General features: G+C 33.0%; 4 protein-coding genes and 1 long non-coding RNA gene across 7 annotated transcripts; 1 reads left to right on the top strand and 4 right to left on the bottom strand.

The window, feature by feature from the left end:
* Window positions 1–18: 18 nt before the first annotated feature.
* On the bottom strand, window positions 19–2763 carry LOC140972369 (uncharacterized). Its single transcript, XM_073434814.1, has 2 exons — window positions 1774–2763; window positions 19–370 (listed from the first exon to the last, which is right to left on the bottom strand). Exons 1-2 carry the CDS (start codon window positions 2689–2691, stop codon window positions 278–280), a joined length of 1011 nt encoding a protein of 336 aa, XP_073290915.1. The 5' UTR covers window positions 2692–2763; the 3' UTR covers window positions 19–277.
* Window positions 2764–5323: 2560 nt separating this feature from the next.
* Window positions 5324–7434, bottom strand: LOC140972368 (karrikin insensitive 2 receptor CA-like). Its single transcript, XM_073434813.1, has 2 exons — window positions 6983–7434; window positions 5324–5917 (listed from the first exon to the last, which is right to left on the bottom strand). The coding sequence occupies exons 1-2, from the start codon at window positions 7348–7350 to the stop codon at window positions 5473–5475; spliced, it is 813 nt and encodes a 270-aa protein (XP_073290914.1). The 5' UTR covers window positions 7351–7434; the 3' UTR covers window positions 5324–5472.
* A 12374-nt stretch (window positions 7435–19808) lies between these two features.
* On the bottom strand, window positions 19809–22646 carry LOC140974355 (protein CONSERVED IN THE GREEN LINEAGE AND DIATOMS 27, chloroplastic). The gene is made up of 7 exons (XM_073437750.1): window positions 22213–22646; window positions 21663–21815; window positions 21372–21449; window positions 20883–20978; window positions 20658–20693; window positions 20237–20415; window positions 19809–20151 (listed from the first exon to the last, which is right to left on the bottom strand). Exons 1-7 carry the CDS (start codon window positions 22438–22440, stop codon window positions 19989–19991), a joined length of 933 nt encoding a protein of 310 aa, XP_073293851.1. The 5' UTR covers window positions 22441–22646; the 3' UTR covers window positions 19809–19988.
* On the top strand, window positions 21822–22166 carry LOC140974356 (uncharacterized). Its single transcript, XR_012174768.1, has 2 exons — window positions 21822–22041; window positions 22125–22166. It is a non-coding gene; the product is annotated as an uncharacterized lncRNA (long non-coding RNA).
* Window positions 22647–23418: 772 nt separating the features above from the next.
* Window positions 23419–27016, bottom strand: LOC140974354 (uncharacterized). Of its 3 annotated transcripts, XR_012174767.1 has the most exons (10): window positions 26433–27016; window positions 26196–26340; window positions 25697–25865; window positions 25352–25610; window positions 25063–25166; window positions 24754–24936; window positions 24567–24652; window positions 24256–24340; window positions 23822–24023; window positions 23419–23782 (listed from the first exon to the last, which is right to left on the bottom strand). XR_012174767.1 is itself a non-coding variant. In XM_073437748.1 (9 exons), the coding sequence occupies exons 1-9, from the start codon at window positions 26620–26622 to the stop codon at window positions 23889–23891; spliced, it is 1356 nt and encodes a 451-aa protein (XP_073293849.1). In that variant the 5' UTR covers window positions 26623–27016; the 3' UTR covers window positions 23419–23888. The 3 variants fall into 3 exon arrangements, 2 of the variants coding, with proteins under 2 accessions (XP_073293849.1, XP_073293850.1); XM_073437748.1 differs by having other exon boundaries at window positions 23419–24023; XM_073437749.1 differs by having other exon boundaries at window positions 23420–24023; window positions 25063–25151; window positions 26433–27014.
* Between the last annotated feature and the right edge of the window lie 729 nt (window positions 27017–27745).

Here is a 27745-nt window from a genome sequence, read left to right as displayed (position 1 = left end):
GTTTGCAAAGGTTGATATATCCAATTCAATGGAATTCATGTTTAACCCCCAAAAAAAAAAAACTATAAGCGAGAAAACTATATAAAATTATTAACAAAATAAGGATAATAATTAGAAAATACAAAATGCGAAATATAACAACCCACATCCAAATCTAAATTAAGCCCACGAACCCAAGATATGTGAAGTTGTGAACTATAGGTTAAAATTCGTGGGTCTTTTTTTTCTCCTTCGGTGGTAGGGGACGAAAACATCACACCAACTAAAATTAATGCCCCTAGAAGAAGATAAGCCAGATCAAAACGGCCCCTCCACCAGTAACCAAACTCCCCAGCGCCTTCTGCAGATTCAACAGCTTCTCCACCCCACTCTGCAAAGCAATATGAATTGTTCGTAACTTTTGTTTTGATAGTTAATTAAGGTTTGCTTCATCCTACCTTTAGGGCAATTTCATAAGGGTACATCCAATGACCTACGATAAACCACGTCTAATTTTGATGTAATATTATGTTTGGATTGCATAAATCGATATTTAAAGTGGCATGATGTTTTTCAAAATTTCAGACAGAAGTTTACACTACATTTATGGTTCTCGTGCTTTTGAAACAAAAATGTTAATACATGATCAGATGAGGTACATAGTGAGCAGCGATACATAAATATTAATAAATGTTGACCCTTGACCTTTTCAAACAATATATTCTCTCTATATTGTATATTTAAGTTTGTGCGTGTTTTTACGTATATTAAGAAAGTTATTGACAAAAATAAATTTTATAAAAAAAATTCTTATTTTACTCTTATTTAGTGAATACTTTAATAAGATAAAAAAATTGTTAGAAAAAATGTTAGAAGTAGTTAATTTATTTAATGATTAGGGTAAATTGGTAAAATAATAGAGAAAATTATATTATATATAAATAATAAAATTTTAATTATATATTTGAGATAGATTAAAAAAAAGAGTAACATTTATATGTGAGACAGAGAAATACGGGTATAACGTAGATTTATCCATAGCGCACGTACATAATGATTTGACCTAATCATTGTGTAACCTCGTGTGTTACGCCAGAAATCTAGCTAGAATTAATTTATCATATCCTAGGATAATTCCCACTCTTAGTCCTTTGAGTTAGCCTTACGTCTCAGATTCAGGAGGGTGAAATTAGCATTTATTTTTGTTGCGTCGTAAATTAAGATTTAATTGTCCTTCACAAAACCAAAAAAAAATAGAGTTAATGGCTTAAAAAACAATTTATTTATTTTGTGAAAAAATTATAGTTTTAATTTATTTATTTAAATGAAATTACTATTGGTCTTCATGATTCTACCAATGTCAGAAAAAACTGAGACGATTTACTGTGCTATTGCTATCCTAGGTTTCTCATGCATGAGGACAGATGGATCATTGACGTGGTTGCGTAAAAAGCGCCAAAAAATAAGAATCTTCTTTGTCATAGATTCATCATATTCTACTTCGCGACAACCTAAATGCTCTCGTAAGAAGGAAGCCGCTAAGAAAATAAATCCAAAGATCACCGCCATCAGCCATTAATGGAAGCGTGAAATAAGAAGGTGTCGCCGGTGAGCACCGAACTAGAACCCGGATCCGGCTGGAAGTTTTTTTCATATTTCACGATTTACATGTTAAGTAGTCACAGTGGTTTTCAGAAGCATCAAGTTTTGTATGATTTAAAGTTAATAGATCAAGCTAAGATTTATTTGGCAGGGAACTAAAAGATACCGAGTACACGAAAATCCAATGCGTACCTGATCATCGGCGGGACCGGGAGAAATGAAGTCCGAGCTTGGCACAGGAGATTCAATTGGTGGCGCTGGTGGGCTGAATGGCTTAGGAGCTGGAGCTGGAGCTGGAGCTGGCGCCTTCTTGCCCTTCCTTTTTCTATGAGCTCGCGCCTTCACCGGGGGTTTGGTCGTCGCAGGAGCCGGAACTAGAGACCCCAAGGGAGTGGCTGCTTCAGGCGCTGGAAATTGTGGGGACTGAACTGGAGAAATAGCTGTTGGAGAACTTACTGGTACCGTAGCAGATGGCGAGTTTACTGGAGCCGGACTCGGAGAAGGATTCACAGGGAATGAAACCAGAGGACTTGACACTGGAGCCGAAGCAGGAGGCATCGAAACTGGAGAAGCCACTGGAATAGGTGACATAGCAGGTGGACTGAAAATGAAACTGGCGGATGGAGGATTTGAAACTGGAGCAGAAGCAGGAAGCATTGAAACTGGAGAAGCCGCAGGCGGACTGGAGATAAAATTGGCTCCACTAGGTGCATCGGCAGGTGGAAGACTGGAAACTGGAGCCGCAGCAGGAGGCATCGAAACTGAAGAAGCCACTGCAATAGGTGACATAGCAGGTGGACTGGAAATGAAGCTGGCGGATGGAGGATTTGAAACTGGAGCAGAAGCAGGAAGCATTGAAACTGGAGAAGCCGCAGGCGGACTGGAAATAAAATTGGCTCCACTAGGTGAATCGGTGGGTGGAAGACTAGAAACTGGAGCCGGGGGCGTTGATAATGGAGAAGCCGCTGTAATTGGTGATGCAGCAGGTGGCCATGAAAAAAAATTGGCTCCATTAGGCGCATCGACAGGTGCAGCCGCCAGAGACCGAGCCCCGACAGTAGCCACTGCGATGCAGATAAAAGCGAGTAGAAATCCCGTTTTGCTTTGCATGGTCCTGGATTCTATGGAAATAAGAGAAATGTAGAAAAACAAATGACAGGAAAGTGAATGGAAGAATGGATATAAATAAACTGAACAAAATTTTTTTCTTTTGGTGCTAAATTGAAATAATTATGGTGATTCAATAAACAAATGGGAGAATAGACGGAAGTTGGACATTTGGTCGGGCCATGCAAGAGCAGACAAAATAATGTGGCGAGTAAATACTCCGGGCTGGGGCTGAATTCATGCGTTTCGGTTTGGAGTCGCCACGTCACTGACGCCTCTTTAGCGTTGTGACAATTAAATCGTCGTAATATTCCAAATTACATCCAGACAAACAGATTTAACGGAATGCTTCTTTGATAGTACGTAATTCTACAGAAATGTCGTTAATTAGATATAAAAATATCTATTATTTTGATTTGGTTATATTTTTAAATTGGATTTGAAGTACTGACAATATTTATCATTCGAGAAAGCACGAAAAATTACCATAGGACACTACGCATCCAAGGTTAGACTGTTTTTATACGTGAGGTCTAATGAAAAATCAGTTTTTCGTGAAATTTGTTGTAATAAAGTCACAACTCTCCATCTTGGACTTCGGTTCACCTCCTTGTGCTTCACTCGATATTTATTGTATAATATTAGGAAAAGTATCTTAATAAGGGTTTTGAATTCTGACCAATTCATAAAACAGCATTAGGAATTAGATTATCTCTATATATATATATCGTTGCTAATATATTGCTGGATCACTATATTAATTTCCCCAAACTCGGCAGCTACCACAAGCTTAACCGGTATTGCTTTTGTCAATCGGCAGCGATAGCGTCTCCGATGACGTAGAGCTGATTTAGAAGATGATTTGGGACCAAAGAATAACTTGAAATCACGAAAAGAACGTGATCAACATATATCAGGTAAACCAAACTAAGTTAATTGAGTATTAAATGCACTTAATGACGGATGGAAAAACGGAAAAATACAGGATATAATAAAAGTCGAAGGATATTCATATTCTTAATCTAGCAATTTGTAAGAAGTCTTTATTGAAACGATAAGTCTCTGTTTTCGTAGTTAAAAATAGAACAAATTAGCCTATAAGAAAATCATAAAGTGAGAATCAAACTAGAAATTATTTGAACAGATATTTGTTTGCAAGTGAAAATCGAACAAGAATTGTCAATTTAATTAGTCTTATATGTATTGGGATGTGATAGTTTAATATTGTATATTTCGTTGAATCAATTATAGTCATAAAACTATGTTACAATGATTAATTTTAATATTCTCCTCTAAATCGTATAATTAAATGATTAATATCATAGTTAATATATTTATAATTAGGGGTCAAAAATACGTGTGTGTATCAATGTAATTGTGAAAATTTTATAATGTTATTAGTAACTTAATTACACTATTTTGACGAGAATGACTAAAATTGATATATTGAGTATAGTTATATATTTATAATTTATTTAACGAAAGATATATGACTAAAAATGTCACATACTAATACCTACAAAATTAAAACTGGCATTTTGTTTAAAAGCGTACGTTCGTGCATCGCACATGTAAATTTTTAGTTTCAATGATAGCAACACTCTCGGGCTATCATTAGATCAAACCAAGAGACTTTAATTCTTGAGAATTATAATTTTTATAAAGGCTGTTTTCAGTGCGATCAAATAGAATTGTAAATGGTTTTTTTTAATACCATAAATTGAAGTGATTTCTATTCAGTGGCATAGACTGGTGAAGCTACCCAGTATCGCCAAATTGACTACTGTAGTGGAACCCTTCCTATGAGAGAAGAGTGGAAAAAATATCCAACTAGATAGATAAACTCATACACATTTTATTTTTCAAAATTATTTTATTGAATAAAAATTATATTATAATATATAAGTATCATACTTTTGTTATAAAACAATGTTAGAATTGAACAAGAGTATTACTCCATGATTTTTAGTTTTTTTTTTTTGAAAAAAAAGATTTATTTAGTTTCAGACTATATACGAGGGAGTAGTCGAGCCAAAATATCGCCAACCCTATTTTGACCCAACGACATTTAACTAAATCAAAAGGGTCGTATCAATATCATATGGGTTGCTTAATATTATTCCATTTACATTAACGTATTTTCTTGTTACAAAATTTATATATGTGCCAATTTTTTTTAAACATGGAAAGTTACATTTTAGGTTGCATATTTTTTATTTTTGGTCATATTATCAATTTACGGTCTTAATCTATGAATTTTCATTTTTTCAATTTTAGTAATTTTTATCGGAGTGTCAACGTATCACCAAAAATGATGACAAGCTACCAGAAATTGATGGTGTGGCGATGATACTAATGTATCCGATGCCTTTTCAGCACTCTGGCAAAGGACTCAAATTTTTGAAAAAGTGCAAGTAATTAGAGGATTATGGTCATGAATTGATCGATAACATTATAAAAACTGAAAAATTTGTAAGCTATAAAACCAAAAATATAATTTTTCCTAACATTATACAGTAACAATCTATGTAAACCAACTATAAATCTACAAGTTATTAATTTTAATTTGACTTAATGTATTTTTTTCCTTTGCCATTATATCTAGGGAGATATTAAATGCTATCAAAGTGATTGAGAACACTTTCACAGGATTCATCGTTAAATAATAGATTGCACGACAAAAATAATAAAAAAAAAAATGATGTCCAAATGGACCAATAAATTTATAACAACCCCAAAGAACTCCAAAGAGAACACAAGCTAAGTACCAAAGTCAAAACCAAATCAAACAGCAATATTACTGCGAATATGCCTAAGAATCACCGGAACCACCACGTCCGGTGAGCTCAGCTGCGGCAAGTGCCCGTCGGTGCACATGACCTCGACTATTGTCTCACTGCCGATGTTCTGGTGGAGGAACTCAGAAACCACAACCGGCACCGCCAAATCCTTCATGCTCTGAATGATATGACAGGGGACCGTTACAAGCTTTAGAAGAGGTCTAACATCGCTGTAAAATATAGTTTGTGCTACAATTAATGCTATATCTGGTCTCATGTTGAATAAAGTCCTACTGAATTCTTGGACCACCGCGGATTCCATATCGCCTCCGACTACCAACGGCGCGAACCCGCAGCACCATGCCTTGTAATTTGATTTCATTGCTTCCAATAATTTTTGGACTTCTTCTAGCTCGAACCCTCCAAAGTAGTCTGGGTCATTAAGGTACCTGATTCATTGAAATAGTTGAATGAGAGGATATTTCAACAAATTAGGGATTGTTTACCAGAACTTATTTCAAGTGTTTCTTGGTTTCTCCATACAATTTCTAAATATTTCAATATTTATTAAAAACTTGAAAACACTTACAATAAATTCTTGTAAACACTATATTGGTCCCCTGGTGGAGTTGATTTTTCAATTTAAACAATTAATTTCAGTGCATGCTTGTCAAGAAAAAAAAAATTGAAAATCGAAAATTTTACGTCGTTTGCATGTCACGCTTACATGATATATTTAGTGCTAAAGAGCGACATGAAATAATTATGAGTTCCTAATTACTGTTGAAAGTGATATCTAGTTAGAAAACAGTTGGTGGCATAGTTTTTTTGGGGGAAATGGTGGTCCAACAACGGGGTGAGCAATATTTGAAATTGTCGAATTCAAACCTAAATTAATTATTCAATAGTTTACGCCATAGTTTTTGTCGAGAGATTGGTGGTCCAACAATGTCAATTTAATTAACTCGAAGTATGAGCTATATATCATACTTTAATCTGAGTCTTGGGAACATGGTATGTGGTCGCTTTATTATAAACTATTTTATGCAAATTGCGTTAACCGGTATTTAGGAAGTCTCAAACAATATAATAATTAATAAGAAAAATAGGTATAAGCACTTAAAACATATCAAGAAAATATTAATCGTTTTTTTTAGGAAAAACAAGAATAATATATATTGAGAATGATATGCAGGAATACCGAATTTAGTTATTATAATACAAATACCGCTATAGAATTTAGGGTTAGATCTGAATTAAAATCAAATAAATAATTAAATTAACTTCAACTTTTCCTATATATGTATAGGTATGTATATATTTGGCCGGCAAGAACGTTGCTTCTAGAAATTTTGTTATACTATTGATAGAAAATTACTAAAAAATTCAAGAGACGTAGAGGGAGTATCGGCCATCATTGTCTCTGACCTTGTAGTAATTGTATTATTTTTTTGTAAACAATATATTATTTCACTTAAGTTCAACCCTTATTCATTAACAAAGAACTAACCAACCTTGGGGAAGCAGAAATGGTGATGAGTTTGGTGAAAAGATCGGGCCGCGTGATGGAGGCGATGACTCCGATCATGGCCGAAACAGAATGCCCTACGTATATGCATGACTGCACCTCCAGTTCTTCCAAGATCGCAATCACATCGTAAGCGTAACCCTCAAGGGTCGTGTACCTCTCGAAGTCGAAGTAGTCGGGATTCGTGGTTCCGGCACCCATGTTGTCGTACACGATGACCCGATACTCGTCGACGAGATGTGGGATGAGGTGTTTCCAAACGGATTGGTCGGTTCCGAATCCGTGTGCTAGGACTATGGTCCGGTCTCCGGACCCCAAGATTCTAGCATTATGAGCATCTTCGGCGACTCCCATGTTTTTTGTCTCTTGATGTATGGTGATGAGTAGTAATGTTTGTTTAATGTGTTTGATGATGGGAAATGAGTGTGACTTATTAGGTTCTTAAATAGACCAAGTTTGTCTTAATTATAATATCAAATGAGATTAAGAATTTTATGGTTGAGTTGGAACAGCCCTATTCTTCCTTATTATCATAATTATCACACAGAAAATTATAGTCAATTGATCTATTGCATGTTCTGTTTTTATAAATATAGTCTTCCCATATTGAAATACAAAATATATTATTATTTTTTGGATGGAAAAAAAAAAAAAGCACAGAGACACACACAATAGGAACTTTTAAAAGATGGCCCCGGCGCTTATAATATAATATATATTTATTTATAGTCATAAATTTTTTAACGCAAGTGGTTTTTGTGAATACTATTTCTGAAATTAAATATATAATTTATTTAATCAGGCTAAATTTTTTATTATAAAAACTAATATAAGACGGTCTCACAGATCATTTTCGTGACACAAATATTTTATTTGTGTCATTAATGAAAAATATTATTTTTTATATCAAAAGTATTATTTTTAATTACAAAAATGGGCAGTGTTCACTCATTTCACAAATAAAGATCAATGAAATCATCTCACAAAAAACCTAATCTTTTCTAGTTTGGCTTTTTATAATTAGTTGGATCAATAATATATATGATAATTAGTTTAAATGGTTATCATTGTACTTATTCTAATCAGGATAATTTTTAGTATTATCTTTTGTTGAGGAAAAATAGAGTATGTTCATTGGATTTATTGATTAGATTCCATATCAAGATACCAACCACCCTCATGCTCTATCGACAATTAATTTAACAAAAATTGCATTTTTAAAAATAATTATATAAGAATTTAATTAATATTTTAGTTGCGAAAAGAAGCTCTCCCCTCATGATCAACGGCTGGTCAGTGAAAAACAACATTTTAGAGACGATTTCGGAGGATAATGAAGCGAGAGTGAGTTCGAATACACATTTTCATATAATACTTTAATTTCCCCAAATTTTATATCAAATATCGGGTACAATAATAATCTTTATCATTCGAACAATCGAAACATGATATCATTTTTGACTTGTTATTTCGACTAAAAAATTGAATTATACCACACCACAGCCACCAATTCTGGCATTTGATCAAACAACTAGCAAACACTCAATATCACACAATTTTTTTTAAAAAAATTACAAATTTCATCCTTTAATATAATAAACAAACTCCCTCAAAATTATTAAAACATATAACTCTAGCTGGTACAGGACTCGAGATATTTATAATATCAAATAAAATTTAATTATCATTCCAAAATTTTAAATGTAAAAAATATTTTCAATCGAATAAAGTTGACGATGCAGGTTAGAACCGCTTGAGGTTGGATCAATATTGTTGATGATAATATTAATTTTGTCGGAAAGATTCTAACAAATTAATAATGTGACATTATTAATTAGGTTGATATATACTTCTCATCTACTTAATTTATTTTTATGTAATCTTTCTTGTGATATATATAATTGATTCCAAGGCTGCATCCGATGCTTATCCTTTTTGGCAGTTTCCTTAAATATTAATATTAATCAAGATAATAAATATTATCGANGCAATAATTTTTTTTATATCCAAAAAATCCTTGCATCGTTTTTTATATTCTTATAAACGTTTTTTTCCGGATAAATTCTGACAATCTCCCTCCCAATTATCGATTCTCATTGCAATAAATGATAATCGAATGTTTACCGTTTTACTAATATTAAAATTGTATGACCAAATGCTTAACGCTTTACCAAAAGTTATATCTTGTAGTAAATGTGCAACCCAAATATTTTAAATTGTATAGTAACTCAAACATCACTTTTCGATTTATCTACTCAGCTGGGAGAAGTATTGCATCCAACAATCTCCCTCCCAATAATCGATTCTCCTTGCAATAAATAAAAATCGAACATGTGATCTTGGCTCTGATACCAATTGTAGGACCGAGTGTTTGTCGTTTTACTAAAAGCTATAGATTATGGTAACGATGCAACTCAAATATTTTAAATCGTACAATATCTCAAGCACCACGTTTCAATTGATATATGGAAAATTATTGCACCCAATAAAAATTATATAGAATTAAAAAATATTTTAATTGATGCTAAAATTAATGTATCAGTTAAAACAAATTTGATAGTATAATATGAGTAATTGAATTAAACAAAATTTCTTTTTGGATTAATTTTATCTCATTTTACCTAAGTACCCCACTAATCTCATTTATAAAAAGGTTGGTTTGTAACAAAAAATTATGCAAATAACAAGAATGTTATTTTTAAAACCATCTATACCAAACTCACGGGGGCAAGACTATGCCATACATTGGGAGTATCACTCCTTGGTGCAGTTCTCTTAAATTAATTTTGAAAACAAACACCTAAAATATTTGGATAAAATAATTTATTGTGAAAAGAAAAAAAATTCGAAAATGGAGGGTAAGCAAATCAAAAGGGTTGGCGAGAGGAGAAAATAATACGTAAAATGGATTTGAGAAAAAAATTTGGGAAATAAGATCAAGTGTTGAAGCTATTTTGGTTACTTTTGCTAGGATCAAAAATTATAACTATTAGTCATGATGCAATTTTATTTTCTTATATTTATCACAACGCAAAATATATCTACTTGGGTGTTAATATGTTGGGTTGTTAGGCCCATGAATCTGCGGAGGTGCACCGTACATGTCTATCCGTTAGTATTGTCTCATATTTCTTAGTCTTACTTTTCCCTATTGTCGGCCATGTTCTCAGTAAAGACAATATTACTCATTAAGATCTGACATCACTCTTTATATTTTAACACAAACTACTTTTAAATTTTCATAGTCATTTTGACTCTGACCAATACCGATGGTTTATATCTTCTCTAACAACAAAGTCCCAAATTTAGGAGAAAGTCTTGGATTCAAGATCCAATTTTAATTTTAACAAAGTTCTCTCTAATTTGGAAAAAAAAAAAAACTATGACGGATGCACATATGAAAATATTTAATTTTGCCAACTGTGAAGTATGTAATGAGAAAATTAAATAATGACGAGTTTGTTAATTTTGTGGATCTGCAGGATCCTCTGATCAGATAGGAGGTTTTTTTTTGGTATTAAATGGAAGTGAATCAAATATCGGACACATAACTTTCGATACGACAGCTTCGCATTTTGTTTACTAAAATCATCTTGCATGAATTACGAGGTTGTAGTTGCATTGCAAACGTTTGAGATGAGATTCTGCCCAAAGGATGCCGAATCGGGTAGGGGACCATGTATCCGAATCTTCAAATCACATGCTCGAGATTCAACTCTTGGATAACAAATTAATTAAGTAGGCATTGATATTAAGAATTAATGGATCGAATGGACCAAAAATATGCGAGTAAATTAATATGATCTCGCAATCGTGGGCTCACAACTCGCCCAACTAGGTTCGGACGACGTTGACATTGGTCCCGAATAGCATAGTCATGTTTTCGAGCGAACCATCTCAATTAGTCGCAATATTTTTTCTTTCAGTCCAACAATCTTATAGATGATTCATGCAGTGTGTCGTGAACTGGTCATTTTTAGTTTTCTCAATTGTTGTATGGTAGAATTTATACTGATAACATGTTGATAAATAATGATTTTTATTCTAGTTGGTTATATCTTAAGGATTGTTCACAATCACTAAAAATAAGTGATTGTTCAACTTCCACTTAAAAAAATCTTTTTTGGTATTTTTAACTTCATATTTTAATTCTACTACTTCTGCTTATTTAAGTAAATTAAAATCTCGACTTTTAGTCTCATGCTCATTTTGATTCTTAAAAATGATTATAATATTTTGGTAAATACATAAAAATTATCTTGACACCTATATTTTTGTCTAATAAATGAGTATATATTGTGAGAGCCGAGAATTTTGTCAATAAATCCCTGATTTTCTAGAATTACAAACTAAGCACCAAGTCTTAAAATTTATGGCTAGATGGAAATTATGGAAGAAAATATACCCTTGTAATCATATCAGTTTTGTGATCTCGAAATTATGAAAGGAGATCAACGGGTTTATGGTAAGTTTTACACCACTTCACTTATAAATACACACTTTGGCTTCACAATGAAAAGACAGAAAAATCATTAGAAACCTTATCATATTTCCGAACCACTACAGCCATGATTGTTGAAGTTTTGTAAAAACATTTTTAGCAAACTTCTTTTCTAAAGAGGTGAGAATTTTTTTGTCCAAATCCGATTTTCACCATTCGGAATATACTATCTTATGTTCGAAATAAAATATCTAAATTTCGGTCCAATCCAACAATTAAATTTAAGAGAGCTTTTCAGATTCTAGAAGAGAATATAATAACTATTATTCTTCATATAGAAACTGGTTTAAAAATCTAGAAACCAGATATTTACCGTTCACTCCATTTGTCTAAATTGAAGCTCGATCTGACAGTTCAATTTGTTGGAAAAGCTTCTAAAAGTTGATTGAAATTCACGTGATAAATTTCAGCTAGTTCTTTTTCACGTTTTTGGAGAATATTTCGGTAAGTGGGCTTATTATTTTAAAAATTATAATTCGTATATTAATAAATTTTGTTTTCGAAAGTTTCCTTCGAGTTTGAGTTATTCATATTGTATTGTGTTAAAAGTATTTTATGTTCGAACACTGTTAAGATTTAACTAGATATGGGTATAAATTCAAAAATACGATAAGTTTATTGCTCTGATATGATGGAATACAACAGTTGTAATGGCCACGCTTCTTTAGAAGATTAAAAATTAGAGACTGATACCAATAAACCATGAAAATTGGATGAATTTCAGTGTTTACTATGATTTGTTATGACGTCAATATCACAAAGAATGAATACGTTTTATGATATGTTATGTCAAGATTTTGAAAATATATATGTTGTTATGTATCTCAAACGGCCCCCACTTGCTGAGTATTTCATAAAATATTCACCCCTTATATTTACCCTAGATAAGGATGAGGAACAAGTTGAAGAAGAAGAAGAAGAACAATAATAAATTTGGGAATGACGATGAATCCCTCCTCAATCAAGATCAGTCGTTTTATTTTCATTATTGATATAAGTTGTAAAACACTTCGCATTAGCATCCATATTTGTTTTCATTTTGGAGTTTCATTTATAAAAATAAGGTTATTTTGCGTTATTTATGAAATAGAATGATTTGATTTATAATATACTACGAGAATTGTTGTTTTACGATTGTGTGATTGTTGAACAACGTCAGTGTCTATATGCATCAAGCTCGGGATGTGACATACATGTTCTCTAATAATTTTTGATATTTTATTGAAAAGCTAGTATGAGAATCATTTATGAAAAATGCTAATATACGCTTAGGCTTACATTTTGTATGATGAATTACAAAAATATATTTGAATCCAATTAGACCACTTTTATTTTTTTACTCTCTAATACTCTTATAAAAAGAAAATTTTATTGTATGCGTCAATTTAAATGTATATCTAGCATGACTTATCATTTATTTATTAAACAGTCTACCTTAAAAAATCCAGTTTTTTATTTTATTTTCAAATGCTACAAACTTCTAATTTTTTTACCATTTTTTCATGATATATAAATTTAATGACTCTATAAAAACATATTTTTTTTGCACTCACTCACTTACTGTATGACATTTTTTAGAGCCAAAATTAATAATGTTAGGATGAAATATTTAATTCTAATTACCATAGGCTATAAAATTGGCTAAAAAGTATACATAAAGAATATACACTTAGTTATTAGTGGTCACTTTTTTTTTGGACGTAGGAACCCACGTTCGTTAATTTTTGGTGTGCACTAAGTAAATCCCAGAGCTAACACAATAGTCTCTGCAAACAACGTTAGGCAAGTCTTATTCAACACTCGCCCTTGAAGATTTTGGTATGAGGAATCGAACTTCTGTTCATTAATCAAATGTTTATTTGTCCACAACTCATACACACCTTGGAAACTGCTAATGGCTCACTTTGAAAGTTTCATCACTCTCAGTTCTTTTTCATTCTCTTTTCCTATTGATGGCTCACTTAGAAAACGATACGCTTAATTTTCATGGTGAAAACAAGGGCGGCTAGATTGGACCTCAACCAAGTCTAGCCATTTCCTTTATTACCTTATGGGCCTACCCAAATTTTCATTTAATTAATTAATTCTTGTTAATCCTAATTACTCTTCACTTTGTCAGTTTGCACACTTTAAATTAATATATTCTTACATGTTCGGCTATAGCCTCCAAGATTGTTAATTAATATTGTTATTCGTTACCACAATATTAGTTAGTTTTTTCCTTCTACCTCGAGCTCGAGTTCTAATTAAAGTTTGCAAGTCTTCCTAGCATAAATTTAGGATTTAAACTACAAGTATACATAGACAAATATAACCCTTAAATTGTATACCATCCAAATAAAAAAATATATATGTAGCCACTCGAGTAGCTCAAGAACTACTCAAATAGAAACAACTAAAATTCGAACTCGACTCTTTTGATCGAGCTACTCATGAGTTACTCACCAATGACTTGTCTAACTTGAAACCCTATTTATAAATTTAACTAATTAAAATTTGTGGAAATTAAACCTTCTATTATTTCAAGCTTATACTTGGAATTAGAATTCTAAATATATTTGACTAGAAGTGTCTAGAGAAAAATATAGATGAAATTGTTTTTTGATTGAAATATTATTCATCGTCATATATTAGATTTATCATGCATCTTTACACATTAATTTTCATATGAACAGTTTTTAATTTGTATACGTTTTAATCATCCAAATATAAAATCCTTCTTTCGCTCATGGTCATTATGTATGGATAGATTTAATTTTATATATTATATATACGAGATATATTTAATATATAATTTTTAATCTGTATTCTATTGTCTTTTTTTTTTTTTTTTAAGAAAGTGTTCCATAGTTCAGGTCATAAAAGTTCCACAATGCCGGCATACGGATAGATATTTGGGGCATGCATGCAACGGTTGGATTTTGGACCCCGATTTGAATAGAAGAAATGACCACAAATTTGGACATTTTCCCAAAAGCAATGATGCTGGCCTTAAAAATAAATTGTCCATATTCTCACTTCATTCTTTTCCTTATTCAATAGTTTTATCATATTCACATCCCATCCATTCCATCGTCACGCATCACTTTTAATTATTCCCAATTCTTTTCCCTCGTTCCGTCCAATATGTTCCACTCACGTCCCAATTTATAATGTTAAAATCACAAACATATATTTTTTTTCTTGTTCCCACGTATAAAGTTGTTTAGATTATAAATTTGGATCTAGTTCTACCCCAAAACCCAGTTTTATTGGAGATGAGATTATCCAAATATATATATACAGCTCCCAATAACTTCAATCCAACCGACGTGTGACATCTAACACATCTCTCTCATGTCCAAAATGGATATTTGTAGCGTGATGTTTACAAGATATTGGCGAGTGACTCATTGGGCAGTCCAACATATAAAGGTGAGTTTGAGTTTTGATATCATGTTAAGATTATGAACTTAAACATAACTTCACCCCAAAAACTAGCTCAAGATTGGAAAATTATTTAAATCCATATATACAATTATCAAGAACTTAATACAGTTTATATGAATCGTCTAACAAAAGTAAATAATGAAAGCACAAAATTTATTTACATTTTGCGCACCCCTACCTTGATGCTTCTTGGCCTTGATGAAACATCAATTTTATGCTCGTATGCGATTATAAATAATAAAAGGACATTTTTGATCATGTATGTTTGTCTCTTTGTAATATTGGCTTCTTATGTTGTCAGCTTTCAGTATAATTAGTTCGTATCTTTGTAATTTTGGCAATTTTTGTTATTTTACCAATGTTACGCTAATATGACACTAATGTAGTGCTGACATGTGTAATCTTACATCAACGGTCTCGATGAAAAATGATTAAAATTTTCAAAAATTAAAATATATACTATTAAAGTTGATATTTAATAATATTAAGGATTCCTACTAAAAATTTATGCTAGAATATTGCAAATAATTTTTGTAAAAAAATAATGATTGATTGGTGAATGATGAATAGGAGCAAAAAGGAGATAGTAATGCCATAGCTTTCATACTTTAATCATCATGGATGCACTAGCACCACTTTCCTTCGACGCACGCTAGAAGCTCAGCTCCCACCGTCTTTTATCATTGCTCATGGCATTTTACCAATCATTCACCTGTAAATCATTAATACTATTTATTATGAGTAATAAATAGTGAAAAGGTCTAGCTAGTTTCGTCCATGCCCCATATATTGCATCTAACTGATGCAGGTGGTGCTCATAAAGTTCTAATTTCCACCTGATTGTCCGAGTCGGTCAGAGTCTTGAAATCCGTAATTTTACTATACATTTAAGGTTGTATTTGATGGAAATTTTGATTTGGTGTAAGATATTTTTATGAATTTGAAATTATATCTATCAATTTTTGTATGTATCAAATTTATCTCAATTACAATTATTTTTTACTAAATTAATAATTGATATTTTGAAATTCACTCCTTGTCCTTGTAAATTCTTTCAGATTTGAAATCATCAAATCATTCAATCCAATTTAATTGTGTCATACATTTTTTTCACTCAAACCAAAATTTTAACAAAAAAAACTCTTGTGAAACGATTTTATAAGTCAATTTTGTTAGACAAATATTTTATTTGGATAATTCATAAAAAAATATTACTTTTATGTCAAAAATATTATTTTTTTATTGTAAATATGAGTAGAGTTGTTACGTCACACAAATAAGATCCGTGAGACATTCTTACAAGAAACCTACCCAAATTTTAAAAAATTATCTAGATTGAAGCCATGAAATTCTCCCTTCACATAGCTTTTTGTTCTTTGTTCTCTGTGGCGGTCTAAGAACAAAAAAAACCGTGTTAGAGGATGAAACCAACACTAGAATCAACTACGGGAATAAAATTATGTAAACTAAAAAAATATTATCTAAAATTGGTTTAATGGTTAATTTACTTTTATATTTATAGATATATACGACAGGCAATTTTTTTCTAGTAAAATTAAAATATCTCTATTATATATTTTTAGTAGTATAATATGATGAGTAGGTCTCTTGTGAGATGTTATCACATATTTTTATTAGTGAGAATTGTCAACCTTATTTATATTTATAATAAAGAGTAATAATTTTTACATAAAAAATAATATTTTGTAATATATGACTCAAATAAAATATTTGTCTCATAAAACTAATCCGTGAGACCGTCTCACAAGAATTTTTGTTTAATGGCAAAAACTTGTGTGAGACGGTCTCACGGGTCGTATTTGTGAGACGGTCTCTTATTTGGGTCATCCATGAAAAAGTATTACTTTTTATGCTAAGAGTATTACTTTTTATTGTAAATATGTGCAGGGTTGACCTGTCTCACAGATTAAGATCCGTGAGACGGTCTCACATGAGACCTACTCTTGTTTAATATGAAACCCTGTATTTTTTTATCGGTACATCTAAATACTATCGGATCGCCACAGTCATTCCCATTTCGTATAGGAATCCTCTTTGCGATATTACCACATAAAAAAAAATAATAATAAATAACACACACACACACACACACAAAATCATCGAGAAATTATACCAACTCAATAGGTCGATTCGGCCTCGCAATATCTACCATAATCGGTATAAAAAGTTAATTAAGCAAAGTACTGCTCGATCTGGTGAGACGTATATAACACCATTAATCAAAACTACATTATTAATCACCTCGTTTTAAAATTATAACCATGAAAACTTAAATTTAAATAAATAAGTTAAAAGTTGATCAACTTCCATATATCTGTCTCATTCTCAATTGATATCGATGATAAACTTTAAAAAAACATAAACTCAAAAGGTGTAGTAATTATAGATGTTTTAAACCAGTAGAAATCTTGTAAAAGGACAGAAGATTTGAACTCGTTGTAAACACTGGTTGGTCTGATATGATAGTAAAGTGGGATAAAAATATTACAAAATCCAAATAACCTTAAAAATACATACATAATTGTTTGACAGTTAAAACAGAATTATTAAAATTTAAAACCCCACAAAAAAGTGACGAGTGTGAGAAAAATATTATTGGAATCATGTTTCCTCCGCTGTGTCTTCAAGGGAAAGCTGCTTTAGCCATTCAAATGTTCGATAATGGGTCCCGTGCTTTTTCGCTGCCTGCTGTTTAGGCGATTCCGTCGGCTGCACGACACTAGCTTGCTTCTCCATCTCACTCGCGCTTTTCTTCATGCTCGCGAGTCTTGAACGAACTGTATCCACCGTATCGTTGGAACAGTTGCATCCACCAATTAGAAAACCTCTCGGTTTCCTTTTCTGGGTGTCGGAGATGATCTTGTTATTGCTGCTGTTTCTATTGGTGCAGTTACGGCTCCTGAAGTTCTTGCAATTGGTGTTGGGAATGGGAGACCGTGTTTTGAGATCATGAAACGCGATTTCTGGAGGGGACGTGACTAAGATTCCTAGTCGAATTATGTTCCACACGGATGATGATGATGATGATGATGATGTTTTCTTGGAGCAGATTCCAGTGTTGGTGCGTATAATTCCCGGTATGGGGAAATTTGTTCTGGGTGGAGAGCTCCAGTGGGAATGTAAGTCGTTTTGCGGAGGCTGCGTCAGCTTCCGCCACTGCGGGGTAGTGGCTGCGGAGCTTCGGCTGCTGTACGAACGGTGGCTGCTGCTGATACTGCTGCTTCTGCTAGAAAACAGCGTGATCGAAGAAGAAGATCCATCGATTGATTCGGACTTTGAGATGGACCGACGATACTGAAATAATCCTTTATCAGAGCTTACAGAACGGCGGAATGGGAGAATTTGTCCCTGGAAAAACACTTCATTTGCATCGCACATTTCTGAATCCTTCGATAGATAGCAGAAATGGAAGTCTTCTTGAGCTTCAGCTGCTCGCAGAGGAATTCTTTCTTCTTCTTCTTCTGTACGTTTTCTTGACAAATGATCAAGTGGAAGATCGCAAAACGAAAGTGTTTCTTCTTCTTCTTCATCTTCATCTTCACCATAATCTTGTTCTTGATGTATATTTACAGCATTTTCTGTTGAATTCGCAACTGCCATTAATCTTTCTAATTTTACTAATTTGTTTTCCATTTCTCACTCAAGAACTGGTGTCGAGAAGGGAAAGAATTTGGGTTTTACTCTACATTTGAGAAACTATATAATACGTGGGAATTGAGAGGAGTATAGAAGACAATCGAATATTGAGTTTGGGAAAAAGAAAAAGCAAACTGCAGGTACTGGTGTGGGAGATAAGATTTAAATACAAGTGTATTTTACGACTGCGGGTTGGCTAGTTTTCTGGATATATTAGTTTTCAATATATTAAAATTTTTTATAATAACTAATGTATTCGCACATTAGGTGTGTGCGGATACAATATTTTTTAAATTATTTTAATTTAAATTTAAATAAGGGTAATATCATATAGTTGTAAAAATTAATGAAAAATCATACTATCATTTGAATTGATTATTTTTATATTAGGATCAAAATATAATTTTTAAAATTATCGAAAGACTAAAGTGTAATTTGAAAAGTTGAAATGAAAAGAAAAAACAAGTGTAATATGTTCATATAAAAACAATTTTGGAAGAAAAAAGATTTTAAAAAAAAAAATCTTTAGAGAGATTCTTTCTATATAGATATAAATTATTTATATTATAAAAAATACACATAAATTTCTATTCGAAATTTAATATTCAATAACATACTAAATCAAAATTTTGACCCACATAAATATGCTTTCCGAGACATGTTGGGTTCCTAAGCAAGTCGCCCATTTTAACCGTGTTCTGAAAGCACGGATTAAGTACAAATTACGTGAAAGAAAAACTTCGGTTTGGACAAAAAATGTCAACCTAAGACTGATCACTTTAAATCCGATTAAGCGTGAGTTTTTAGATAAAATTTAAGTCAACCTTCTGTTTTTATAAAAAATTTAATTAAACACCTAAAAGACACTAAATGTTTTTTAATAATTATTCTTAATAATAAAAAAAATGTCTAAAATTTATATTTTTATTCTTAATTTTGTATGTTTATAGAAAATTTGCCTTCTTCTCATTTGAAGTCTTGTTAACAGTGAATGACATTTTTAGTGATGCAATTTGCTTGTTTTTTAATGTTGTACATTGTGCATGCCAAAAATTTTATGTGACGAACATAGATACCGACGGGTTCCTGGAAAGAAGTTTGCATGTCTCATGATTTTTTTAGAATATTATATGACCATGTTAGCATTCACGGTCGCCCGACTGACAGGTTGGACACCAGTCACGAAATGATCAAAAATAAAAAAAAATATTTAATTATAGGACTAAAAATTGTACAAACATCAAAAAAATCCAAACTAAAAGTAGCACGATTTCTGCAATTAATGATTTTAAGCAACTCTGAGATATCTATATTTTCTCTAAAATGTAAGCCAAATGATTTACAACACCTGAAAATCTGCATCACCTAGCTTGTGCTGATCATGATTAAATTGATTTTCACAAACTCACTTAAGTAGATCTTCCCATTTGCAATATTGCCCGCCTGCTAAAACACGGTAAAACCTGTCTCTGCAGTAGACAGGCCTTCCTCCTGCAGCCTCTGCAGCCGCGGCTGCTAGATCATCATCAGTCTTGACATCAAATGGTAATCTTAACAGCTCCTCCTTCCTGTATAATTGTATTGAAATTGTAATGTGTGTAATTGCCATGTTTTCTCAATTGAGAGATTGGAGTCTCCACTGGTAGTTGTTACCTTAAATTGAATTTTGAGCTGATCTTTGAGACAGAACCATTGGATTGGTTTTCTTGGACAAAAGTGTTATGGATGAAGTCCTCTACTGGTGTAGCAAAAATAAATAATGAAACAGCTGTAACAAGCAGCACTCCAGTTCCGACCAGAGTCTGCTTCAGTAACTTGATGACTGGCTTGACCTATGCACATAGATCACAAGTTTCACGCAGACAGTGAGTTTTGATGATGATCTGAATAAGACTTTGATGGTCTAAGAATTAATTGATTTATTGTTTTACTGCACAATAAGCTCTTGATTGATCAATTGTTTTAAGGATTTTAAATTTCATCATCTATTTGTGGTCCTGTGCAGCATAAATTATTTTGTCCCAATCATCAAATTTGAAATCTATTAAACAAATATACTTTATCCATCTCGTACCTTATATGATCCCAGTAATCTATCACGAGCAAGGATCTGTAAACAAAAGAGACAGAATGGCTGTGATTGAACTGCAGATATCTATACTAAAATTTCGAAATCTGAAAAGACTGGGTCTCTTATATTTGCATTATGCCAGTTGCCGGGAGATCTGAACTTTGAAATTGATTTTTATGCAAAAATTTCATCTTAATGCTGTCAATACAGTTTTGAATATGCACTAACCTCTGGTGGTTTCACCCACATTTGACCATCATACCATCCAGTTTCTTCATAAGGTATGACTGCCGATAAAAGCCTATCTCCGACATAGCTCCATCCCTGTCAAATTCGTTGTACTAAGCTCAGGATGCATGGAGACAATAATGTTTTGAAACTTGATATGGAACGATGAAACTTGATATGGAAAGAAATAATTTGAATAGGTAAATCTGCTCAGTTAGACAAATATGAGACATGTACTGCTCTTTTGAGGATTTATGAGATCAACTAAGATGCAGAAAATTAAATTAGAAACTATTGGTCCTTTCATTTGTAGAGGATTGAATCCATTTCATAAGGATTGCACTTGGCTAGAGATCTGACAGTAGCTAGTTCAGCTGACGGGGATGTATTGTAGACTAATATTTCTGTCTTTTATCTTCTTCTTTTTTGGTGCTACCTCATGTTGAGTGATTGATTCAAGTAAATATTTTCAATAAGGACAGGACATACCAGGTAAATCCTCAGGACAATTAAAGAAACAAGAAAAAGTGTTCCTGTACCAGCAGCAAGGAAGAAACGTAAAGGATCCTGCATGGTTAAAAAAGTGTTAGCTTCTTCCAGTTTCAGAGAAAGGGAGTAGATATTTCAACGCCAGAACTTGGATGAGTTGTATGCATGGAGAGTTTGGTTATCATGCAAAACAGAACCCTTCGTGGCCTGTCGGTTTTCTTAATCGACCTATATAAACTTTTTACATAAAATGTCCATAATACAAAAAAAATGTCCATATACTTCCAGCACCTTTGATAGATTGAAGCTTGCTCCTGCAATAGGTACTCCCAGGACTGTGAAAGTGACTAACCAAAGTCCTCCTAGGCGCAAGAAAAAGGATCCTGGACCCAGGTCAGCCCATGAGTATAGTGTTGATTCTTTCAGAGACGAATATTCATTTACCTAAGAAAGCACCAGATTTTGTTGGTGGAACTCACATAAAAAATTTGTAATAAAAATGTGAATATAATATATCCTCATTATCTTGCTTCATTTTTTAAACAATCCTATTGTCACAGGACGTGATCATGGGGATTCAAGTTTGACAACCATTCCCGGCTGATTCTGTGCAACTGAACATATGGGATGGGATTATGGCGGTGGCATAAACATTCTCAGAGTGTCAAAGGTAATCTGGCATGAGAGTACAACTCGTATATTTAATTCTACTCAAGATTGTCAATCTTTTTTTTCTCAATTAATCATCTTCAGGGATTTCGATGAAGTTCCGAGGTGTTCAGGAATTCCATAGAAGGAATTAATTCAAATGTCCAAGAAAACAGAATTACATGAGACATACCGGTCTTTGTTCGAATGGCACCTCGATTTCGAATCCAGGATCCCAACTCTGGCCAGACGGCCCCCCACCTTTGCCTCCATCCATTTCATCTTTCAGACCCCTAACAGCAATCCTTCCCTGTAAAATCCTACATCTTTGGTATGTAAACATGGAGCCGTACCCCTTTCCAATCTTGATCTCATGTCTAGGACTCGAGACAATGGTACAATATATATTCAGTCGAAGCATTCTCACTCTCTAACGCTGTAGTGATCGGATAAATGTTTTTCCCAGCTCTGAGAATTTAGAGTGGAGGAGAACTGTGTTGGAATTTCATGTTATATTTACGGGGAGGGGAATAATTGAGGTGTTCATTTGTCATTTGTTTTATAGTCGGAAGGTCCACTTGACATATTTATTTAGATGTGGTGTAGTAAAATGGGATTATCCGGAGGAAGATATTTGTTTTTTGTGGCTGAGGCAGATGTTGTGCGAGTGTGGAGTTCGAAATGCCAACAAGATCTTTGCACGCTGCTTCCTCTTCATTACTGCGACTCACCACGTGGAAACGCCGTGGACTTGGGGAGTCCCTTGTGAAGTACAAAAATTGTCTTAAATTTTCTAATTACTATGACATATTTTGTAATTTGTAATTTATAATTTATAATGTATGTATGTATGGATATATATACATGGTGAATTAATCGATTAATTTCCAGCATAAGTTAGTGCTCTTTTTAAATTTATTTTTATCATGCTATTCTAAGTATGTATGTTATCTGTCGTTTATGCATCCATATATCCATTGCATAAGATCATATAGTTTCATGCTATTCTAATTATGTTGTTTTTTATTCTAAAATTTTAAAAAATATTTTCTTGATACACTTTTTAAACTTATGATTGGATATGAACTCTAGAAATTAATATAAACTAAATTGGAATATAGTTTCTTATAATACAATTGTGTAAAAATCTTAAATTACATAATGATTAGTGAACTAGGATACATAAAAAGATGTATTATCATTCCAAATTACTGATTAAAGTTGGATTAAGTTTTAATAAAAGATGATTGGACATATGTCACTACTAAATTTTTTGGTTCTTGATTTCAACTTTTTCGGTGCTTTTTTGAGAGTCGAAGAAGTATATTCTATATTTGGATACAGTACTGAAAAGAAATAATTCTCACAACTTGAATTTTGATGAACAATGATAAGAACATATTAGCAAAATATAAGATTTTTCAGAAATAAAGATCACATTTAAAAGAATTATCATCTGAGGTGCTACTGAACTCCTAAAAATGCTTATCGTTACCCTATCCCAATTCCCAGGCGCCCCATCTATCATGCATTAGAAACCTACAAAACTGATCAACTCGACAACAGGATTAGCTACCATATACACCCTCCTATATAGATGTTGCCGAGGCGAAAAGACAGTGAAACAAAAATTTGCAGACATAATTCTGTATATACCAAAAAACTACTAAGGTTGATGTTTCCGTCGTCTTTCCCTTTCATGTGGAACCAGCCAATACGCGTCGTGAATCCATCTCACATTGGCTTCTTGAGATCGACGACTCTGAATCCATCTCACATTGGCTTCTTGAGATCGATGACTCAAGGTAATACAATTGCTGCCCTAGAGACTTGATCGATAGAACGAATTTCAGACAAGATATGTGTAGATCACAAGTTATGCCTACTCTGGTGAAGCTGCTTTCCCCATTTTTTAAGCACATGCATGCAACCAGCAGCGGTGAACAGCCCAAAAGCCGCAAATGCGGTGAGAATCGAATTCCCAATATATTGGCAGTAACCTCTCTGCAATATAAACAATATCCGAATAATTTTAATCACACGCTCAGTCTCCACGTGATTAATTCTCTTCAATCATCTTCTCCAGCCTTTTTTTATTTAGAACAGTCCTTTTTCCGGGTTAAGAAATTTCAAGATGGAGACATGCACTCAAAAGCAAAACAAAGGCTAAAATACCAAAATTTGTAGCTCCGCAATTGTTTAAATTTTTTTAAAGCAACATGGTTAAAGAATGTACCAGCATCAGGAAAACCAAGACTGCAGCATTTGCGGGTGCGAGTGATAGGGTCATCATTCCTCCACGAACTTCATTCGGCACATACCTATGAATATCATTGAAAGGTGAACTAAGATGCAAGTAATTAAACTAAGTCATGGCATCTAACGCTCAAACTATATGCTCATCATATCATATAAGTAAAATGCAGGAGACAGGAGTAAATTTTTTAAACCACTGGAATTAAAATAGCAACAATAATCCGCACCATAATGATCCTTAAAAAGCCATAATTTGTGACTAAAAAGAGCACAAAAGCAATAATAGCTTACATAGTTCTCAATCTTGCAAGAGACGGCAGAACCAGGCCCATGCAAGCATGAAATATGCAAAATAGTACCACAAGAAGACCAATTTCCTGAACATATTTATACATTAACCATGTTATCAAAACCGGAAATTGGATTTATGAAGTTCAATTGGTCCCACAAATTAATAAATGATTGAAGAGTTCCATACCTGATAATCAAAGGCAACAATAGACAAAGCGGTGCCCATTATAATAAAAACATATACTAGATATTCCTCAGTACGAACTGCTAATGATCCCGGTAACAACCATGGGAATCCAGTGCTACCGAGCATCTTAGAACCCAACATACAAGGATATATCAATCCCAATGATACTTCTCTCCCATCAGCCTGCAACACGTGACAAGTTCCAAATTTTTTAAAGTTAATCAAGAGAAAGAGGGTTACTCAAAAATTAAAAAAAAAATTGAACTAAGAGAGAAAAATATCTTCTATCAGTTGTGCCCAAGATCTTACCACTACAGTTGGAGCCCAAAGAATCCAAAAAACTGTAACAGAGAAGTGAACAGAAGCTTGCGCCAATGATAATAGCCATATTCTCTTGTCTAGCAAATGAAAATCTAAATTTGTCACGTGAAGATTTGAACAGTTTTGGAAAACTAAGATCTATACAAATGTTGTGGCAAACAGTGGTACTGACTTCTTGATCTAGTTATTTTGCAAGTAACGTATGTGTTAAAGTACTAAAGACAATATATCAAAAACTGGAGTTTCAGATATTAATCAACAATGTCAGAAAACATACCACAGAGAACACGCCTATGAAACACAATACTATAATCCTTGAACAGTGTTCTTTTAGGAGCTTCTTTCCAGCCTTGGTTAACATAGATAATTGCAGCAACAACCAGGACCACAGCCACATTCCATGTAGATCTAATGTTTTTATTGACATCACCATCAATCAGATAATTGCCAAGCACTTGACTGCCGATGAAACATGCAGATTCAAAGAATGTCATCAACCAAAACATATGATTCAACGAATCTTGCCTCTGGCCGAGCTGCAACGCATACAATGTAAAAGATAACTGGCGTTGCTATTCCAATCACCCGTATTTGTTTATCAAGACGAAATCTTTATGCTAACCTTGTCATGCTCGATTACTATCCATGTCTCAAAAGAAAAGGAAAATATTGAAGAGGCCAGTGAAAGACAAATGCTTGCCAACCAAATAGCTGGAGCGCTATTGACCATCTTCAATATGTTCACAAAAAGGTGCAGCATGTAAAACAATAAGCATAGTTTCTTATGACCCCTGCACATAAAGATTTTAATAACATCAACATCTCGATCTACAATAATTTCGTGTAGTATTGCAAGCGCCAGGCGTAGAACAATATCAGCTAGTCGAAAAACAAATTCTTTTTTTTTGCAATTCAAGGTACACATTTAAAAATCTTCCAATAATATAGGGGAACCAGCTGGGGGAGCAAGGCGCCAAGGACAACACCCAATTTCTTTTGATTAGCTTCAACTAAATTAATCACCCAACAGATTATAGATATGGATCAAAACCACATGTTTCCACATTATAACAGGTATTAAACTAAAATGACACAATCAATTGCTAAAAAAGTACACTTACACTAAATCAGAAAGAACTCCAAGAAAACTCCCGATAAACAGAGAGACCGCACATCCGACGCATAATAAAACCAGCATTTGCTCTTTATTCAATCCATAATAGGTCAATTCGTACTCTCCAAACACATCCCACAAGCCCTCCATCACTATTAAGCAAAATCCAAAATCAGCCAGCGAGAAAGGACTTGGATTCTAAATCCACAAAAATAATATCATAAAAGATACAAAATTAAAATACCAGAGGAAAGTGAGTAGAGCAGAAGAAAGTCTCGCTGAAAACGAAGAAAGGAAACGGTAGGCGCGTGATCGAAGACATTTGCCGCACTTCGCGCTGGATAAAGGAATATTGAGAAGAAACTGGAAATGAATAAAAATATGTATGCTGTTTTGTTTGGCTCCCAGATTTCGGACTCGATTACAACTCCCATTAGCGAGGGAGAGCAAAGATTGCAGCTTTAATTGTAATTGTTCCGATGGTTAAAAACCCAGACGTTGATCATGCTGAAAAATAACAAAGTAAGATCAAATATTTCACTTTAACTGATATTGTCCTGATCCTTCAAAACACCGGAGACAATCATGGTAGCACCAGCAAAATCAAAAGCACATATTGCACTTCAATGGAAATAGTTCGGATCCTTGAAAGCCCATATGAGAATCATGCTAGAATTACACCAAATGATTTATTCCAGGCGTGATTGCAGATTTTAGCAGTTTTATGGTTTGATTTGAAAAGTGTGGACTGTTCTCTGGAATCCGTGCGGGAAACCTAATTGAATTTTGCCATGGCCCAACGGTTTTTTGATGTAAAGAAACACCCCACATTCGATTACATTAATGACCCAAGTGAATTCATATACATCATTTTTTAAGTATTTGTTTTCTTGAAAATATACTTTTTCTGAAAAGAAAATATATTTTAAATTATATGAAAAGTATAATATATTGAGCCAAAACACACCTCTCTTTTAGAAATTTAAACGTGAACCACTGTTACTGGATAGGTTGTGTCAATCATCCTAGTAGTTTTGAATCGGAGAGTTGAATATAAAATACATTTCTTAGTAATATCAATTTTTTTAATACTGGTATATGAGATGCCGAGTGTCGTCAGTTATTTATAAGTATAACGAAACATCAAATAAGAATTTTTTTTGATTGTCAAATTAAGAAGAACACGAATTGAGACGTTTCTTTTAAGTGAAATCGAACATCCAAATCCTACGTACCCATTCGATATTTTTTTAAGGGTTCCAAAAAAAAAAATTAGTTCACAAAATCTCATATCTAAAAAAAACACGTGATAATAAATAGATACGTAGAATGAAACTATTGCAGATTGTACAATCTGGAAAATGTCACTATTTGGAAGTCGTTTCTCGATTACGGGCCAATAGTTTTAGATATTTTAATTTTTTTGATTGTTTTCAAAGAAGAATAGTTTTGTAAAGATTGGATGGTATGCATTCGAATCTAATCCAAATCCAATTTTTTTTTATGGATGGTATGCATTCAAATCTAATCCAAATCCAAATCCAAATCCAAATCCAA

This window comes from Primulina huaijiensis, chromosome 3 (genome assembly GCF_012295235.1).
Source record: "Primulina huaijiensis isolate GDHJ02 chromosome 3, ASM1229523v2, whole genome shotgun sequence".
Classification (NCBI taxonomy): Eukaryota; Viridiplantae; Streptophyta; class Magnoliopsida; order Lamiales; family Gesneriaceae; genus Primulina; species Primulina huaijiensis.
Note: the sequence above shows the minus strand (reverse complement) of the source record. Positions and strands in the feature narration are given on the sequence as shown.

What these genes read in the sequence shown, in the direction of transcription:
- LOC140972368 (XM_073434813.1), bottom strand. Translation starts at nt 7,350, where the DNA reads ATGGGAGTCGCCGAAGATGCTCATAATGCTAGAATCTTGGGGTCCGGA. An exon ending in ACCATTTCTGCTTCCCCAAG is followed by an intron (nt 5,918 to 6,982) that starts GTTGGTTAGTTC and finishes TCAATGAATCAG; the next exon opens with GTACCTTAATGACCCAGACT.
- LOC140972369 (XM_073434814.1), bottom strand. Translation starts at nt 2,691, where the DNA reads ATGCAAAGCAAAACGGGATTTCTACTCGCTTTTATCTGCATCGCAGTG. An exon ending in CCGGTCCCGCCGATGATCAG is followed by an intron (nt 371 to 1,773) that starts GTACGCATTGGA and finishes ATTGCTTTGCAG; the next exon opens with AGTGGGGTGGAGAAGCTGTT.
- LOC140974355 (XM_073437750.1), bottom strand. Translation starts at nt 22,440, where the DNA reads ATGCTTCGACTGAATATATATTGTACCATTGTCTCGAGTCCTAGACAT. An exon ending in GATTACTGGGATCATATAAG is followed by an intron (nt 20,416 to 20,657) that starts GTACGAGATGGA and finishes CTATGTGCATAG; the next exon opens with GTCAAGCCAGTCATCAAGTT. An exon ending in AGCTCAAAATTCAATTTAAG is followed by an intron (nt 20,152 to 20,236) that starts GTAACAACTACC and finishes ACAATTATACAG; the next exon opens with GAAGGAGGAGCTGTTAAGAT.
- LOC140974354 (XM_073437748.1), bottom strand. Translation starts at nt 26,622, where the DNA reads ATGGGAGTTGTAATCGAGTCCGAAATCTGGGAGCCAAACAAAACAGCA. An exon ending in TTGTTGCCTTTGATTATCAG is followed by an intron (nt 24,653 to 24,753) that starts GTATGGAACTCT and finishes AAATATGTTCAG; the next exon opens with GAAATTGGTCTTCTTGTGGT. An exon ending in TCTTGGTTTTCCTGATGCTG is followed by an intron (nt 24,024 to 24,255) that starts GTACATTCTTTA and finishes TTTATATTGCAG; the next exon opens with AGAGGTTACTGCCAATATAT.